Below are 18,565 nucleotides of genomic sequence, written 5' to 3'. Positions count from 1 at the left end.
GGAGACATGCAAAGCTGGCATAGGCATTGGTGTAAGAAAGAGAAGGATTTAGAGAGCTATATCCAACTGCAAGGTGTAGGAAGGCAGAAGGACTTGAAGCAGCTCTGGTCCTTTCTGGCATTACTGGATTCATGTGGTGTGTGGCAAATTCTCCACAGATGCATTGTATTGTAGTGGAATCTCACCAAAATTCTACTTCTTAACTAAGCCCTTTAGTTCTCTTTAAATTTATAACTTCCTTCCTTAAAGCTTGCATCTGATCCTGGTGCAGAGGTATTTTATGTACCGTGAATATTTGCTACACTTAAAATTTCAATGATCCATGAACTACAGAGACCATTTCTTCTGGAATGCCTTTAGCTTATATTTTAAGCTAATATTTTTATTCAATTTGGAGATCATCACAAAAAGCAAGTTTATGGATGTCTTGGACCTTGAAAAATTTGCTATAATGAAAACAACCCTTTTATGACCTTTTCCCATACTACTGGCTGCTATGCAAAAAAATAAAGCAATTAAATTCTTTATTAGGGAAGGTTATTGAACCACAGTTGTCTTTTGTATAGAGAGGAATATGGAAATGATGTTCTGGGTCTCAAAGCTGGAAGCAATATTGTTGATTCTGGCCAACAGCAGCATGAACATTATTGCTTCTGTCTATTTCTTGTTTGTGCTAGCCCACAGCTCCACTGGAGGCAAACAAAAATTGGGTATTTTTCTCAAAGCATCTGACACCTTTTAATTTAAGGAAATTTTTATTAGCAACAATGTGTAAAGAAGAGCCCAGTCAGTCACATCTTACAATTTTGCAGTAACAGCACTAATTAAACACACACACACACACACACACACACACATATATATATATATATATTTCTGCCATAGTTTTCAAATTCCAATGCATTCAGCTATATCGAAGCATGAATATAACCCAGCTTTTGCAAGGTACTGAATGTTGGAACACCTACTTCTATTACATCTTTTAAGGTGCCTTGTTGGAAACAAACAGGCTGAGTCATTTTCATTGAGGAATTAAATGCTCTTGTTCCTGTGTTAGTTAAAAAGTAACAAAAGATTATCAGTACCCAGGCTCACATTTCTATTGTTCTGAATCTATCTTATTCATAACCTACATTACTGTTAAAAGGCCCAGACAGTGGAATTATATATTATGAAAATAGAAGTGTTAAGCATCGTTTCCATGTGTTTTGGCAGTAATGACTCAGAGCTAAACTGGTGTCTCTAAATGTCTCCCTCCTGTATGTTAAAAGCCGTGCCCTGCAGTTCTGTTGTGTTAAAAGCCTGCCTCTCTGGCCTCTCTTTTCTGCAGAGGGTGCTCAGCTCACAGATGTCCACGCTGCTGGCACAGGTGGGATGTCACCTGCCTTGGGAGTTCTGAAGGTGGAAATGCAGTGAGAAAGGAGTTGTCATTGCAGGGAGGGATGTTGTGGACTCTCACATCTTTGCGTCACTGGGGTAGCCAGGTAGCGGATGCGCCGCACCTGACACCTGGGCTTGTCTTGCAATCCAGGTAAGCAGCAGCTCTGCAGGGGTCAGATCTGTAGAGACGTGGTCAGCAAAACTGAGTATCACCACAGACTTATCCCCAGTTAGTATTCTTGTTTTTCAGACTAGACATTTGACCTTTCCTAATAGCTGCAGATTGAATGGTCTCCTAAAGTTTTACCTAAAAGATAATTGCACTGGGACTAGATAAAGCACAAATCTCTTTGAACTAGCATTGCACAATCTACTTAAAGGTTCTTATTTTAAGAGTCAAAGTGCACTGAGAGTCTTAGTGCAACAGATTAGATCCTAAGCATAATTACTGTATGATTTAGCTTTCATCATCTTGAAAGCTATGACCCACTTTCAGAGCATATGCCTATGCTGCATTCAGAGCCATAAGTGCAATGCAGATGCACTGAACTGACCTTGAACAGAAGTGCTGAAGTGCCAAAAACAGCTGAGGTGCCTGCAATCACCCAGCTACAGCAGCAGCCATCGTAGGCCAAATGATCTTGATCGTTGGGTGGGTCTGAACTGCAAATTTTCTTGCCACGCTCCTTTTTTTTCCATGGAAAAGATTTTGGTTTTTGACTAAGCAACACTCTCATGAGAGGTTTCTTCCCAAATATTCCTGAAGCTGAACAGTCTCAAACATTGTCATTTGATGTGGAAATGCAGTGTCAGGATGCCACTAACTGTCTATGCTTTAAGGGAAGATGGGTGCTACAACCTTAGGGTAGGACATTCTAGACTTGGATTCTGCCACTTATTCTGCGTCTTTGGGCAAGTAATTTCAGGTCAGAGGGAACAACATACAGAAATTATTGCCTAATTCCCGCTTAAGGCCTCCTACTGCAATATCTTGGTCTTGCTCTTCCAGATTCCTGTCTATTAAATGAGACTTTCCAACCTCACTGTGTTGCTATCAAGAACTCATGTATTATGGTGTGAGGCAAATGGCAAAAGGTAGCTGAATTTCTAAGATAGATAAATATAGTAACCAAAATGAGGACAAGAGTAACATAAGTTCTGCACCACATGAGGTAAAGGCTGCACTTGGCCATGCCTGGTGCAATTCTCAGTTGGCTGAAGGACCCCAGCTCTGATGCACTTGAGCACACAAGAGAACTATACCAGTGCACATCTGCTGTCTTAATGCTCTTATTATTTAGTGATTACTGGACCACAGAAAGGGACTTTCCATCCCTTCCCTTCTCACTGCTGTCTGTCCACCTGAGTAATTAATACAAATCTTCGGGTACAATGCACTGTCCCAAGTTGACAATTTCTTCAAGTTTCTCTTATCTCCTATTCTCTGTTTTTATTTTTGTTCATAACTTTAACATAGTATTCTCATTGTTATTTGTTTTCTTATATGCAGTCAAAATAGATTCTTGGTTACTATAGCGGGGATGGACACATAAACTCAGCTAATGGATATTGAGGCTTTACTTCCCTTAGTTTTCTAGTACATTTTTGCTCTTTCCCCACCACTTCCCTCCCCTTCGCCCCTCAGTATTTTTTAACCAGTAGGTCAAATTTCATAACACACTATTTGTTATTATAAAGCTGCCTCCAAAATCTGAAGTTGTATCCATCTCAGCAGTTGGTTTGGACTTTCCTGGTGGTATTAGCTCTCATTGATTCCCCAGAGGTTTCAGTCAAATGTTCATGTAATTGCAGTGAAGAACAGTATTTCAAATTCTTCACATACTTAATGAAGATTTTATAGGAAATCTAAAAATAAAAATATTTGTATTAATGGTGGCACCATCTATTATTTGTCCAATGCTTTCCATGATGAGCATTGGACAAATAATAGATTGGACAAAAACTCATTTCCATGAGTTCCTTATGTTTATAACTTTGCCAAATGGTAACAATAGGGAATAAAAGCTTCCCTGCTGGGCATCTGCTCATTTAGCTGAAATTTAAGTGCATACATAAAACAGTTCAGTCCCTTCCAAGAATGTGGCTAGAAAAAATGTGTTATTTTACGATGCTAATTTCTGTCTTTCATTTGGAAACTCCAGTTGGTCCCTATGCTTATAGGAAGGACATGAAACTAACTGTAAATGAGTTTTGTATACTTAGTATCTCCAGAAAAATGAACCCAAATATGGACAAGTTGTAGACTTTTTAGGGCAGAAAAAATGCAGCTAGCACTCTTCATAAATCTCTGCTGTAGCTGTGTGCTAAATACCTTGAAAAGTCTATCTGAGCTGGACACCATTCCTTCTGGAGTGTGTAATTGCAGCTCTGGGCTATCATGGCCTTAGGTTCTGTTTTTCCTGGCCTCCTAATGTCCTTATTTTTCTGGCAGGTGGTAGTAAGGCTAGATAAGTTTGGTTTAAATATAGGAAAAATCAGAGCTAGAGCTTGGATATGTGAGCAGTTTTGGACAAGGATAGAGCAAAGGCAGAATGGGATGATGAGGGGAGATTTGGGCTGGGTGAGGAAATGTAGGAGGCTGGGATGGGGAATGAAAAGCCAGGAATGGGAAAAGATAAGTCTGGATGGGCTGGGAGCAAAAGAGGTCAAATTTGAGAAGGACTAGGAAGAAAACATGTGGCTGCTTATAAAGGATCCCTGCAAAGCCAAGGGGAAATCCATGAGGGGGCCATAGACTTTGATTAATCCACAGACAGATTTGACCCTTGCCTCTTCTCTCAGGGACAGGGCCACTGAGAAGACAATCACCCGTAAAACACTCTGCTGTGTCCTACAGTCCTCTGGCACTTGCTGAGCCAGTCAGCTCCAGCCCTGGTGCTGACCATTCTGCTGAAAGCAAAATCAGGCGGGACGGAATCAGGTGCATTTTCAAAAAAAATTATTTCATTTTTTTGCCTATTTTTCATTTTTTAAAAAAGGAAGAATAGGCAAAAAATTTCTATGCATTCCTACCTTCTACCCATAACATTATATTAGAAGAACATGCAGGTTTGTTGTAAAAACCAGATATTCAAAAGGTAGGAACTCCTGGAATTCATAGAATCTCTATGACTTTAATTTAACTGCTGGCTCAGGATTTGCATTACAGTCTCTGTTCATAAAAAAGAATTAATGGCTACCATGGAGAGCTTTGGTTGCCTCAGGGTCACTGACCATGATCTGACTATGTTTAATATGGGCAAGAGCTACACACAGGCTACCAGTTGTGTCTCTGTACTGGTTATCCTGAAAATTAAATTCTTGATGCAGGACTAATTAAGAGAAAAGTGTATGGGAAATGAAATAGAAATATAAAAATAAATATGGAAATTTATTTTGGAGACATTTATTCAGATAGAAAAGTGTCACATTATCCCCTTTGTCAATGAAGGACTAAACATCAGTTATGATTCTGTGGCAGAAGGAAATCAGTTGTTGAAAAGACAACTTCTATAGTGAAAAAAGAACAATCCATAAAAGTAAGAAGTCATCATGTGCTGAAAATAAGTAAATAAAAATCTTTAAATGACAGCCAAGGATTATATGAAATCATTCAATTACTAGGAACAATGATAATGGTTTAGGCCCGTCACTAGAAAAAGCAGAAAAAACCAATATCAGTGATGCAGAACAGGCAGAAGTATTTCAGAAAATTATTCTTCAGAATGCAGCAGGGTGTGCTTGTATTCTGGCAGAATCATAGACGACTTTCAACATATCAGCAGTTAAAGATGTTCAGAAAACACCTTGCAATCAGAAAATTCCAGAAGACTGGGGAAATACCAAGTCTGTGCCAGAATTCAGAGGGTGTGACAAGCCACTAATTATAGGCCTGTTGGCTTACATCAGTTGTAGGCAAAATGACAGAAAAATGACATGGGGCTTCAAAGGAACTGACATATACAAATATAATTATTGCCATCGATGTGGTTTAGTGAAAATGAGCTATTGTAAAGCAAGCCTGATTTAAGGCTTGAGGAATTTATATAGTTAGCTGATAAAAATACTGTAATATATTTAGATTTATTAAGGCTTTTGACTTAATACTGGTTGGTGTTCTGTTAAAAACACAAGTGCTGGCCAATTTTCAGAGGTTTTATTGCAGATATGTTGCAAATATGAGGCACACCTGATAATTAGGCTTTAAATATATGCTTGTCTTGAAATCAGTCTTCCTCACTTCTCTGGTTAAATATCCATGACCTGACAAAAATCAGGTAACTTGGAGATGCAGTCTGTGAATGAAAGGTGTAGTGTTGCTATGGCTAAGTGCCTAGAACATGTACCTCCAACAGAGCTCAGGAAAGACATTTTATGAGTTTCATGTGAATGTGAATATCCCGAATCCTAGTTTTAACAAACTGCAGTGTCCAAGAATAGGCACACTTGGCATAAGTATCCACACAAAGGCAGTTTGAGGAGGTCCTACAGGCATTTAGAAGTTTGCTGTGAACAAGCCAAACTCACTCAAGGACTGGACCAAAAGCTCCCAATGCTCCAGTGCTGGTAGGCAGTTTGCTGGGAGAGATGTGGAGCCCTGTGACTTGTCCTGTAAGAGAGGCTGCTGCAGAAGGACTCGCTGGCCTGAAGAACAATGAAGTGGCCATAGATGAAAGATGTGAGGAGCTTGCTGCTGGTTTGTGTGAACTTGAACTGTGTTGTATGCACAAAAAGAAAGGCAATAAGTACAGAATAAAACTTCTGAACTTGTTTATGAAACATGCCTCATTTTTGTGGTCTGTAATTACAGAGAATGGTATCTCATTAGAGCACAAGATATTACAGTAGCATTGTAGAAGCTTCTACTATATAGAAGCATTACAGTAGCAACCATCCTAATCATTTCCCAGCTTAATATTTTGGGAAAAAATAAATTGTTTCTTTGCAAGGATGAAGAATTTAGAATTTTTTGGTGGAAAAAACCCAAACAAAACACCAACCAACCAACCAACCAACCAGTAAAGCACTGGTCTCAACATCTAGTTCCTATTTCCATTATTTTTCTGTAAAAATAATCTCTATCCCCTACCTATCATGGAAAGATTTAAATGGATGCTTTCCCTGACTAGCACTTTCCTTCTTATTTTTATTTTTCTTCAGAGTACTAAGAACATTTGTTTCACTTTGTTAGCTATTTTCATACTTTCTAAACAGCTGTCTAGGCTCTCATGAATTAGATAAGGGACATACCCTTGCCTAAATATATGCCCAAATGAGTTCAGGGAAAGGCAGCAAGATCCCTGAAAGCTTTTTTTCCCAGGGAATTCTGGTGTTTCTCTTTCATTTAGGAAGAGAAGAATTTCAGTTAGAATCACTGAAGACTAGTAATCTGCATTACTGCTTGGGTGTTGTAGTAATAGCAATGTTTTCAGTGCCATAGGCAGCACATGGAAAGAACATTCCTACTTGAACTGCTACATGTAATGTAGGCTGTACAGGCTGCTCTGTGTTTTACACATTAACAGAGATATACCAATCACAGATGGGGAGATGGGTGAAGAATTGCTTTTCCTTCCCCTTCTCTCTACATACATTTCACTCAGCTCTGCTATTTCAATGTTCATCTCCTATTGTTAAAAACAGTGTGAGACATTAAGAAAGCACTTGAAGTAAAGGAGATGGCTGAAACAAAACTGGGAGAGAACAGGAAAAGACATTCATGTAGTTGTCCTTAAATGGGTGCACACTGAGAATGTAAGGATGTCCCTTACAGACAGATTCTGCAGGAAGGTGAGCACCCTTCCCATCAGCTTCTGCAGCATGGGAGGATCTTCTGGCATCTCTCAGGAGCCAAACCACTGGGAGAAAGTGGCCAGAGCACCACCCATACCTGGGCACATTCCTGGTCTTCACTATATGCACGATATGAAAGTCTGCAGCTAACAGGGTTGCCTTTATTTTTCCATGTTCAAGAGCAGGCTGTAACTCCACCTGCCAGTGAGAAGGAAAGTTATTCTGCTGGCTGTGCATTGCCCAGTCTGACAGTGTGTATCTGGAAAGAGGAGGAAGTAAAGGGAGGGGTATTGCTGCCCAGCACTGCAAGAACCTGGACTTACCCCATGTGAACTATTTTTGAGCTCTTTTGCAGACAGTCTTACAAGCAACAGTGCATGCTTTTTCTTCCCAAGAGGAATCTATTGTTTCCATCGAGATCCTTGGTAATATGCCTCTTACTTCATGGTATGCACTCAGACACCAAACATGCAGGCCTGCATATATGAAATATGATTTAATTCTTATAATGCAAGGGATTCTAGCCAGTAATTGTCTTCTTGCACTTTTTAAATAAAAATAAGAGGAACTAGCCCTAAACAACAATCTGTCATTTAGTGTCATCTTTGGCAAAGACTGAGATGCTCTCATACAATGGTGTGATTTGAAAGGTGACAGGGACAAGGGACAAGTTACATGGAATTTGGAGTGAGGCTGCAGTGGAGAGTGCTACCTCTCTCGCATGGTTCATCTGAGCACTGGTCCTGCCTGTGATTCCGACCCAGCTCCTACAGTGTGTGGTCTTTCTCATGTACCTAGCACATGAGATTTTGGAGTGGTGGAAGGTTCACATCCCTGTACTGTGATTGCAAGATCCAGACTTCACTGGAAGGCACCAAGGGTCTGCTGTGTGAGGATGCTGCTCACCTCACAGATGCTGCCAGCTTGTGTTGCAATGCTGGGAAGTGCTCCCTGCTGCAGGTGGAGCAGCAAAGTCACAAGTAGAAGAGCCATCTCACCTCCTCAGGTCCCTGCCTCCACATTTCCACTGCACCCCAGCTAAGCCCATGCTGAGCTCCAGTGATCCAGATCACAAGCTGGGAACTAATGTCAAGTTACAGGTTTGAGGCTTTGTTATGTGCTGGAAGAAACTAAGATTGCTCTAAATTAAGTGGTGTGTTCTGTATCTAACTGTGAATAGAATGCCTCTAAAATATTGCTTACAAACTTACTTGGTATAGAGTTATTATACTTATTTTAGATGTGTTGGAGCGTTATGATGAAACAGGATAACTTGCTGTTTTTCCGTGAAAGAAACCAGAAAATTATATATTTCTTGCTAGTTATGCAAAATTATTGGTTTTGGGACATTTAATATGAATTGCTGAATGTCTTGATCTTTATGGAAGGGATGAGGACACAAATTGCAATGAAATGGTAAACTTTGATCTTGATTCTTTGCCACTGATTTTCAAGATCTGTACCACAGTACTTGCAGCATAGCAAATGTGGATTTAAGTTATTTTTGATCACCTGCATGATACTATCAGCTGCTCTGGCATCATATATGAAATAGAAAAGAATCAAGGTTGCTCTAAGACATGCATTTTCTCTGTAGCCATGCAGCCACAGTTTTTGAAATACAAAGTATACTGAGTATCCCGTCGTAGGCCAGCACTTCCCATGGCCATTTACCAAGGCAACATCCCTATATGGGCCAAAATCTGTCTATAAAACACATACAGCTTCACTTCCATGGAAAGTGATTTAAACTAAGTTATTAAACCCGAGAGCACATGACTTACTCTTCATAAAATATTGCATCTTGCCATCCTTATTGATGTTTGGGGGCTATTAGGACAGCCAAGGAGGAAGTTACTTTTTCCTAGTAAAAGTCTTATTCTGGTGGTGCTATTATTGCAAATAACTCTTGTTTCAGTGGCCCTGGACACATATTTGGAAAACAAAGATACCTCTTAGGGGTGGAACACCTTCTGGACAGAGAAGTGCTGGTGGTCGCAATGGATCCATATTTGTGCATATTATCAAAGCATATCTGGCTACTAACAGGTTTTTGGATACAATTCCCCATTCAAGAACTGCATGCATGGTGTATATTTTTTCCCAGTGGCAGGTACCCTATCTGCAATTTCACCTGCAAATTCATTGCTGCCAGTTGACTGGTATCAGCAACATGGCTGGAATGAGTGAGGACGAGGCCTAAACACAGCGCTGGTCAATTAAAATCACTTATCTGACTTAAGTCAGCTGAGTGGTTTGCAACCACTCTATTTGTGTTGGTTCACAGCTCTTACTGAGTTTCCAGGAGTCTCAAGAACTTGTTTATATCAGAGAGATGATCTGTGTGGTTTGCAAGGAATATATTTGGGCTTGCATGTAGGATTGAGCTTTCTTTCATTTCCACTGCTGCTTTTGGCCTTTAGGCCTTCACTTTCCCCTTCTACATCACAACGGTTTACCAGGCAGTAGTTCTCTTTGGTCCCAGTGTTTTTGCTGTTCTTTAAGGGGATATGAAGCATTCTACCTGCTGTCTTTCCCATAATCATTAACACGGGTTTTAAAAAGTCTTTGCCTTGTGTGCTTCACCTAGAAACTTGAATTCAGCTGGCTGGCTGGCTGATGTCTTCTATCTCCTTGCATTTTCTGAATTTTGCAATAGACTGATGACTTGCTATTTCAATTTTCATTTCATGTGTGTTTGCTAGTAGTCTGATGTGGATAGGAAATCAGGTTTGCATAGGTTTTTTTGCAACAGACATATAAACTGTTTTATTTCAACAGCATACACTGGAGGTATTGTGAGGCTGCCAGCAATGTGTCTCCATAGATGTTGTCTCATTGCTATTGACAATAACTAGCTGTCTTCTCTATTTTTGTTAGAAAACAGGTTATATCTTACCCTGATGGCTTCTTCCCCTACCAGATGTTGTTTCAAATATTCATAAAGGCAAACTCCTGGAAGACAATCCTTTCCCAGCTTAAGTATGTCTTTTTTTGCTCTCCATAGCTCAAACACCTCTCGGCTCTTCCTGTTTGTAGAGCAAGGCTCCCATCATGGTTACAATCCCCTGAACCTCTGCTGAAGTTGATACGAGGTAAGAATGGCTATAGTTATCACTCTATCACATTGCATATTTCAAGGTTGTCTGAAAAACTTGAAAGAAACTCTGCCAGTTTACAACTTATAATGTGAGCTAAATTAGTATTTCAAGCGTGGACATGTAAGTGCATTGCCTTTAACTCGTTAGTCATTTCCAGTGTTTCAGTGATACTAAGTTTCATTTTGGTTTTAGTTTGCATTCAGGTCTATTTTCATGACCAGTTAGCTGAGAACTGAGCTTATGGTCAGGATCTCTTGCAACTGCTGTCCTCTTGCATCAGTGTCTGTACAGAGCATCACTACCATGACAGTGGCAGTGAACCTTGCCAATTTGCCCAGTGTACGTAGGGGTGTTTGAGATCTATCCTGTGGCAATTGAGTCCCACTAACCATCATTCAGGGTGTGTTTTGAGCCTGCCTACCTGCTAGGTCCCAGGACACAGTGAGGGAGATGCTTTCCTGGGCTCCCAATGCTTGGCACAATCAGTGGCAGGCACCAAGAAGTGCTTCTTTTTCTGTTACAATTAAATAATTCTGTTCCCTTACATAGTGAGCTTGCTTGAGTCTATGTAAGGATGAACCTTGTTTGTCTTCTGAGCAGTGACTATCCTGCTTGTCTACTTCCTGAGCTCTTGCTTTATATGTAAGCTTACCCCTGATCTCTTGTCCCCTATCAATTAATTGTTCTCTTCTTCCCCTCACCCTTCTTTTTTTCTTTCTTTCTGAGTATTCTGAGAGGTAGGTGTTCTGTAGATGGATTTTTCTGAGCTGTTTCCTGATATAGCTTCCTTGCCTTTCAAACTCCTTTCACCAGCTTTGCTGCAACGAAGCTCCAGCGCACTGACTGCTCTGTGTAGGCTACTCATTCTCCTGGTGTGTCTGCTCTGTGTAGGCTACTAATCCTTCTGGTGTGTCTGCTATGAACTGCTCGTCCCAGGAATGCTGTGAGCAGTGTAGGGCATCTGTGCTATAATTGAAAGGAACATCTTTCACTCTGTGCCACCTGATGCTTCAGTCTGCATACTTTTTCTCTTGAGATTCCTCTAGTAGTTTTCTTTGTCCTGGTGCTATTTGTCAACCTACCAAGGATGTATAATGTGTCCTGAGTTGTATCTGCTGCTTTGTGTGGCACCAAACTGAGGCAGCCTTGCAAGTTGAGTGCCATACAATTTCTGTTTGACGTTTTACTTAATGTGTGTGTTGTTTCTGTCTTCAGACCAGACAGCTTGTCCACCTGCGATATTCATATGAAGAAAGCATTGGTGTACCCTGACTGTGTCTGAACTAGTTCACACAATTCCTTCTTCAGCATTATCTTAGAGTACATGGAGCATGAGGTGAATGTCTTCATGCTGAGGTAAAGTAAGACTCTCCTGCTCCTTGCTGTGAAAGTGCCATGTCTAGCACAGGATAGGTACCCACACTGAGGTCTCATGCTATCTTGTGAGGGACCAACTCCCTGCACATAAGTCCCCACCCAACTCTGATCTTCACAAGACACATGCACCTTTCCATTTGCCTTTTTTCTGCCAATTTATAGTCATAGAAATTCCCTCAGAAACTCTAAGGCTCATGTCTCCCTTAGCTGTGGTACTTTCTGTGCATTTCTGATATGAGTTTTCTTCTCACAACCATTATGTGTGACCCAACTGGCAGAACAGAAACCTGTCTTCTGATACCATCCATGAGACTTCCTTCTGTATTCTTCTCTCCTCTGCTACACTCGTATCAGCTTGCTGAAGAGTATCCACTGTTTTCCTCCTAGAGCTGCTCCTTTTAAGCTGTTCTAGGTCTTATTGAAGAGACAAACAAATGCAAATACTGTCACACAGGAACCGGTGGGGGCAAGGAATGGGAGGGCTGCTTGCAGTGACACCTTGCCACTAGCTTAGTTTAGCTGCTGTGCCAGGATGTGCCCACTTAATGATCTGACCAAAGTCAAAATATGGAGCGTGACCTTCCCAATGCATCTGCATAGATAGGAAACTGGGGCTGGTGTGATTGATCTTTTTGTTTTCTATAGTGCTTCCAGTTTCTAGTCCTTTGTATCTATAGGAAAAGTTAGATCTGGCACAGTGCTCAGGCAGAGAGGAGAGAAGGTGAAGGCAACGTACAGCCTCAGTTCTTTGCAGGTTTTTTCTCTTTTTTTTTTTGCTTTCCACAATCTTGGTAACATGGACAAGTTTCACAGTGTTACTTCCAGAAGTTTCAACTTAGTGTGTGATAAGCACAGGTCATGTCTGCATTGCAGCTTAGCTGCTCAGATCAAAAAGCAGTTTAAATCAGTCTTGATCTCTGGTTATTGGTGTGTGCCCTTGCACTGCTACAAAGTAAAACCTACATCTTTAACCCCTGCTAGGCCAAGTGCCTGGATAGCCCCAGCCTTTCTGTAATCCTAGCTGTCCTGATGTTGCATGTCTTAAGAGGGGAGGCTGTGCTGACTTGTCTGCCTTTGCCAGCCACAGGCCCTTCATGTGAGCCCAGCAGGGCAGGCAAGGCGGGCACACGGTGCCTGCCTGCAAGCAGGGTAACCTGGTGCCTCCTCTGGGCTTTGGGTACCTCCTGCAGAGGAGGACGAGTTGTCCTTCAAATAAGGCTGAGAAAAATATCGCTGCTCATCTCCTTCCGCAAGATGTTGTGAATCAATTCTCAGGATTAGTGTTATGGTGCGAGGCCAATGAAGACAAAAATAAAACCATATATTTTTCTTTTTTTTTTTTTTTTTAATAAAAATCAGCTTTAGAAAATATGTCTTACCAGAAGTGAGGGAGGAAGGGGCATGGTGTTCCACTGGTGAGAAAACTTCACAAGCCTCACCAGAAGATAGGCCTGATTCCTGACTGTAAAGACTTGATGCTGGAAGAGGAATTTTTCATCTATGCTGCCTGAATATTTCATTCTATATTTAAAATTACCAAATAAAATTTCACGATGTTGGGTAATTTAATACACAGGAAATCTCCCATGCAAAGTCATTTACTGAGTTATCAAACCTACAGTATTTCAGATTTATTTAAGTGTATGAGAATATAGTACTTAGTTCATTAAACTTGCATTTAAGAAATTGCATTTAAAAATATAGGGGAAGCTTAGCAGTTAGTTCTTATTCACAGTTTATTCAACTTGAACTGAATAATGTTTTTATTACTTACTGTTTATCAACACTTTTCTTTAAGTTGCTGAGAAGACGTAGCTATTTAACTATTTCTTTATGCTTTCCAGCAATGCAAAGATTGCATGCAAACTGGAATGAAACATTTTAACAAAACCAAAACATGCTGTGACTAGTGGAAATTTGTGGGTAATACGATCTTCATAATCCACCAACAAGCTTTGTCAAAAGCAATGTGATATCTAGACACAAATATTGTGGTAACTGTTGGTTAACTTCAGCTAGGGGCTGTTCCAAGGAATGCTGTCAAGATTTACTCTCTGGCGCATCCAACATTTTCTTGAACTGGTAGTACACTGATTTAGTCATGCCAAAAAGATCTCTAAGCTCTCTGCATCAAACATGAAGAACAGGCAGTAGTAGGTATGAGGGGAATTTACACTGGAGTTAAGCTCAGGGGTTGTATTTAAGGTGTATTATAAATGTAATTACGGAAAAATAACCCCCTTCTACCCATCTCCCCTACAGCTCTTTCCTTAATGTAAGGCATCTCTTTAGAAACACTGCTAGGCTGCTTGCTGGCACTTTTGCAGAGATACAATGCATAGAAAACATAAATGAAAAATGCTGATATCGAGAACATATCTTAATTATAAAGGACAAGTTTTTAATCGATGCTATGATATTTTTATGGGAAAAGGTCCACCTCTGACACCCTTCCTCCCATTTTCTTATCACATTTTTCCCCAGTGCTGTTTCTGGTTGTGACTGCTAAACGCGCTATGATGTCTCCTGTTTTTCAGAAACTTGGGCTTATTTCCTTGTGCCAGTTAGGTCTTCCTTGTCCCTGTAGCACACAGCGGTTAAACTTCCTGGAGCTGGCAAGGCTTTGGTTTAATGTCAACCATTGATCACGGCTCGCGGTAAGCGAGTGAAATGTAATGGTCTGTAAAGCACAGGTCAGGGGTGATGTTCTTCAAGTCCTGTTTTATCTTTAAACGCTGTAACTCGTGTGGGAACACTCGGCCTTGCTCCTCCCCATCTCCTGGGCTCAGCTTCGCCAAGCTGCAGAGAGGAAGGGGGAAATAATCCAAACCCAGCATCCTCACCCGCACAGAAAGGTCATCCCGCCGGAAACTGAACGGATGGTGGTTCCTATGCTTGGTTTGTCACTACAAATCCTTCGAGGGTCCCTCTGGGGCAGGCTGTGCGCAGGAGCACAGACAGGTGGGAACCGGCCGCTGCAGGACAAGCACGGCACAGAAAGCCCTCCTGCAGGGCAGATGCTCCCCAGGGCCTCGCTCGGTGGCAGCAGCCGCTGCAGCCTTTAACTCCCAATGAGGAAAGCCGAGTCCGCACACGCTGCTGCCTGCCGGCACACCTGCAGGCTCACACCGCCCCGCCGCCATCGCCACCCCTCCAGCCCCCAGGCTCTGCTGGGGCACAGCTCCGCCGGCTGCCCGCAGAAGGGGCCCAAGAAGGCGGCGGGCAGGCCTCCCGGGCCGGCTTTACAAGGAATGCTGCGGCAAGGAAACAATGGAGAGCCGCCCCCTCTCCGCCTCCCCACTGGCACTTCCAGCGCCGGAGCAGCGCGCCGCCGCTAGGCGGCGCCCCGGCGGGGAGCGGTGCCGGGAGGGGCGGAGCATGCGCAGAGGGCGCGCCTCGCCCGGGCCGCGCGCCTCCGCCCCCTGCTCGCGCCGCCGCCGCCGCGAGCGGGAGGAGGAGGAGGAGGAGGAGGAAGGAGGGAGAGAAGAAGCGACGGAGGGAGGCAGGTCCGCTGGCCCTCTCGGGTAGCCCGAGCGGCGAGGGAAAGATGGCGACGCTGGGAGCCGAGTCGCAGCCCTTCCCCTCTGCTGCTCTGGCGGCGGCCGCCGGGGTGGGCGGCGGCGGCGGCAGCGGCGGCGGCGGCGGCGGCGGCGGCGGCGGGGGGGCGCTGGGTCTGCAGGCGCCGCTGAACCGCGGTCTGGAGCGGGCGCTGGAGGAGGCGGCGCACTCCGGGGGGCTCAACCTGAGCGGCAGGAAGCTGAAGGAGTTCCCGCGCAGCGCCGCCGCCCTCAGCCACGACCTCTCCGACACGGTGCGGGCAGGTGAGCCCGGGCGAGCGGGCGGGGGCGGCCGGGGAGCGGCGAAGGCGGGTTTGTTGGCTAGCCCGGGACCCCCTCCCCGCCCCCTCGGGCACATCAGTGCCCCCCAGCCTCCCTGCGAGGCGAACACCCACTCCCCACCCTTTCGTTCGCCTTCCTCCGGGGCCCGTCCCCGCACGGAAGCCGAGCCCACCCCCATCTCTCCGTGGACCCTGTGCTTTCTTTATTCCGCCCGCCTTGGTGCATGAGGTAGGTGTTGCTTCCATATGGCTGGATCTGTGCACGCTCCCCTCCATCGCCTCGGCGTTTGGTGAGACAGAGCTGCCTCTCCCGTGGCACACTGGGGGAATGTGTGGGGAATTCTTCCTCGCACCTGTCCTCCTCTCTTTCTGGGGAATGTGCGTCTCTGTGCCACCCTTCCCTGCCTGCTGAGGTTTGCGGTGGCAACCAGCCCACCTTTGATCAGCCGCGGGAGGAATGCACACGGTGCCAGGGTGGATACCCGCTGCTTCTGTCCTGCTGCACCTGGGTGAACCCACCTGGCGTGGAGGGGACGCAAGTCCATTTGTAACCACATTGAGATACTCATGTGCCTCTGAACGTGTCACCTATTTGCATGCCATAAGGGGAGGCATGTCCATAGGAAGACTGCTGTGCAGGTGCCCCGGGGAGCATGCCACCTCTCACAAATGCCACTCGTTCAGCACTGGAGTTGACATGCCTCCTTAGTGTCCTTACAGCCATGTAGCCACAAGTGCCAGCTCTATGCAATACTATCTTCCAGGACAAATATAGAGAGAAATCCCTGTCTTCACAGGCACTGTATGTGCTCTACAGTGGGGGACACCATCATTACATAAATCTGCAGAGGGGACAGGCCTGATAACCCTGCAAGCAGGAGTGGTGAGGGGACATATATTCAGTCTGTGTTAACTTGCTCTCATACTTTTCTTCCAACATAAAAAAGGCGCAGTTATTTGTCACCTAGTGAGGCAGACCCACCTCAAAGGGTCATGTGAGTTTTCCTGCTCCTGTTTATCCCAGGTGATGGAACCTAATCCCTTCTTTACACGGTGTCACTGGGTAGAAGGGTGCAAACCCGCATTAGAAGGATGTATTAATGTATTGCTAAGGTCTTCAGTACATGGCCTCCGTGTGCCCTTGTGTCCCCATTTGCCTGCTGGAGATAGTTGTGTTGTGGCAGCAGAGCAGGAGACGTGTAGTCACTTGTTTTTGTCCCACAGAACAGCAGGTGCTATACCTGCATGCAGACATGTGATAACATGAATCTAAGTTCTCAGCTACTCCTGCACATGACGGCATTTATGCCTTCCTGTACATGGAGACACATGTGCTGCTTGCTTATTGTGTCTGTCCCTGAGTTAGTGCCTCAGATGTGTGGTAGGTGTCTTGTGTTATTGTTGTTTAACTTTGTTACTTGATGGCTGTCGCTGAGTGGATTTCACGCTGGTCTGTGTGAGCACCTATATGATCATATCAATAGAAACAAACGTGAAGGAAGCTTGATGAATGACACTACCGTGAATTGATAGCATGAATCACCGTACTAACCATTAGCTGACTTGGTAGCAGATGTGAAAGGGGTAGGGGATGTGAAGGTATGGTAGGGGAACTCTATGTGGTTAGAAGAATGACTTTCAGCTTGTCATCCCAAGCAAGGCATTTTTATATAATTTCTTTTTCAAAGTTGAATTCTAGCAGACATGCCACAATACAAGATAAATAGTTTGGAAATCCAGAAATAGAGCTTGTTTAATATTGAACCAAACCATTGGAAAACCAAATTGTATACTGAGGGAGTTGTATACTGGGAAGAAAATTGTTTGATTGGTAGTGATTGGATGTTAGTATTTGTGTGTTGTGTAAGTAAGTGCTGTACAGGCATGAGCTGTGTGTAGTATGTAGAGGTAGCACCTGCTTCTTACATGCTTGCTTGTTCTGCTGATTTTTCTAGGAAAAAAGTAATCTGTATCTTCAAGTATTATTGTGCTTTTGTCAGAGTTTACATGGAAAACATTCAATATGAAATTGAATGTAGAATTATGTTTTCATTCTCTTTTTGTTTGGTATAAACAGCAGTGTAGATCAACCCATGTCTTAATCTTGTGACAACAGCAGCCCTTTTATCATTGTCCCTCTTTAGAAGAACACTGTGTTAATCTATAGTTGCTTTAAGGTTTTGTTTGTAACAGCTTGTTATAACTGTTTAATGGGAACTGCCTTGAAAGTTGTGTTGATATATTTCCAAAAAAATCCATGGTTTTTTTCATGTGTTACATTACATAACAAATATATAAACAGAAGGGTGCTTGGCTTAATGCCAGATTTCTGAAACTCTTGGGGCAAACTCTTGATGGAAATTTCTCTCCTGCTTCCTCTCCATAAATGTGCATAGTGGAAAACTTTCTCGTACTACTTGGAATAGATCCTTGAAATGAGTGATTTGTAGTTTTGGATCTGATGTGCTGACATGTCTCTGAAGTCCTGAAACATTGGTTTTTGGGGTAGGGGTAGCCTTTCACTGTTTTTTTGAGGGGAGGAGGGGATTGCCAGTCTCACTGAAAAATGAAGATACTCCTTGATGCAGAGGATATTAGTAAGGGGGGTTAAGTTTAGAGCTCTGAGGAGCAGGGAATTTCCAGAAAACTGAAACCATGTCTGCACTTGACAGTGTTTTAGTACTGCAGACTGAAAATATTTTTTGATTCAGAAAGTGATCATCTACAGCTTCTTTCAAATAAAATATTATCAAACTTGTTTTCTAGAAAGGTTCAGAGTGCTTTTTGTAGGTCTGAGGAAGAAAAAAGTGATCAACTTCTCTGTTCATGCATTTATTTTTTTCCTGAAGTTAGAAGTCAGATTTTATATAGCAATTGATGCACTTATGAAAGGGACATGGCTTGTTTTAGCAGCTGGGATGGGATAGTTTGATTTTTCTAGTTCTCACTGCAGTTACATTCTGTAATAACAAAAGAAGCTGAACTGTACTTGTCCCTTTCTATTCCTGCGGCATCTGATTATGCTTTTTCTTCTGTGACTTTTCTTTACATTAAATCCATCTTGGTTATAGAAATG

General features: G+C 43.2%; 1 protein-coding gene across 7 annotated transcripts in view; it reads left to right on the top strand.

The window, feature by feature from the left end:
* Positions 1-15,065: 15,065 nt before the first annotated feature.
* LRCH1 (leucine rich repeats and calponin homology domain containing 1) overlaps positions 15,066-18,565 on the top strand; it is a 117,233-nt gene continuing 113,733 nt past the window's right edge. For 2 of the 7 annotated variants that reach the window (XR_010996523.1, XR_010996526.1), the window contains exon 1: positions 15,066-15,472. Coding sequence is in view for 2 of the 7 variants with exons in the window: in XM_068182172.1 (XP_068038273.1) it covers positions 15,199-15,472 (274 nt within the window). In the remaining 5 variants the exon portion in view is untranslated. The remainder of the gene's footprint in view (positions 15,473-18,565) is intronic. The other 5 variants (XR_010996525.1, XR_010996524.1, XR_010996522.1 and 2 more) reach the window with 4 other exon arrangements.

Source organism: Anomalospiza imberbis, chromosome 2 (assembly GCF_031753505.1).
Source record: "Anomalospiza imberbis isolate Cuckoo-Finch-1a 21T00152 chromosome 2, ASM3175350v1, whole genome shotgun sequence".
NCBI classification, from domain to species: domain Eukaryota; kingdom Metazoa; phylum Chordata; class Aves; order Passeriformes; family Viduidae; genus Anomalospiza; species Anomalospiza imberbis.
The sequence above is the reverse complement of the archived record's forward strand: the minus strand, read 5'-3'. Positions and strand labels throughout refer to the sequence as shown.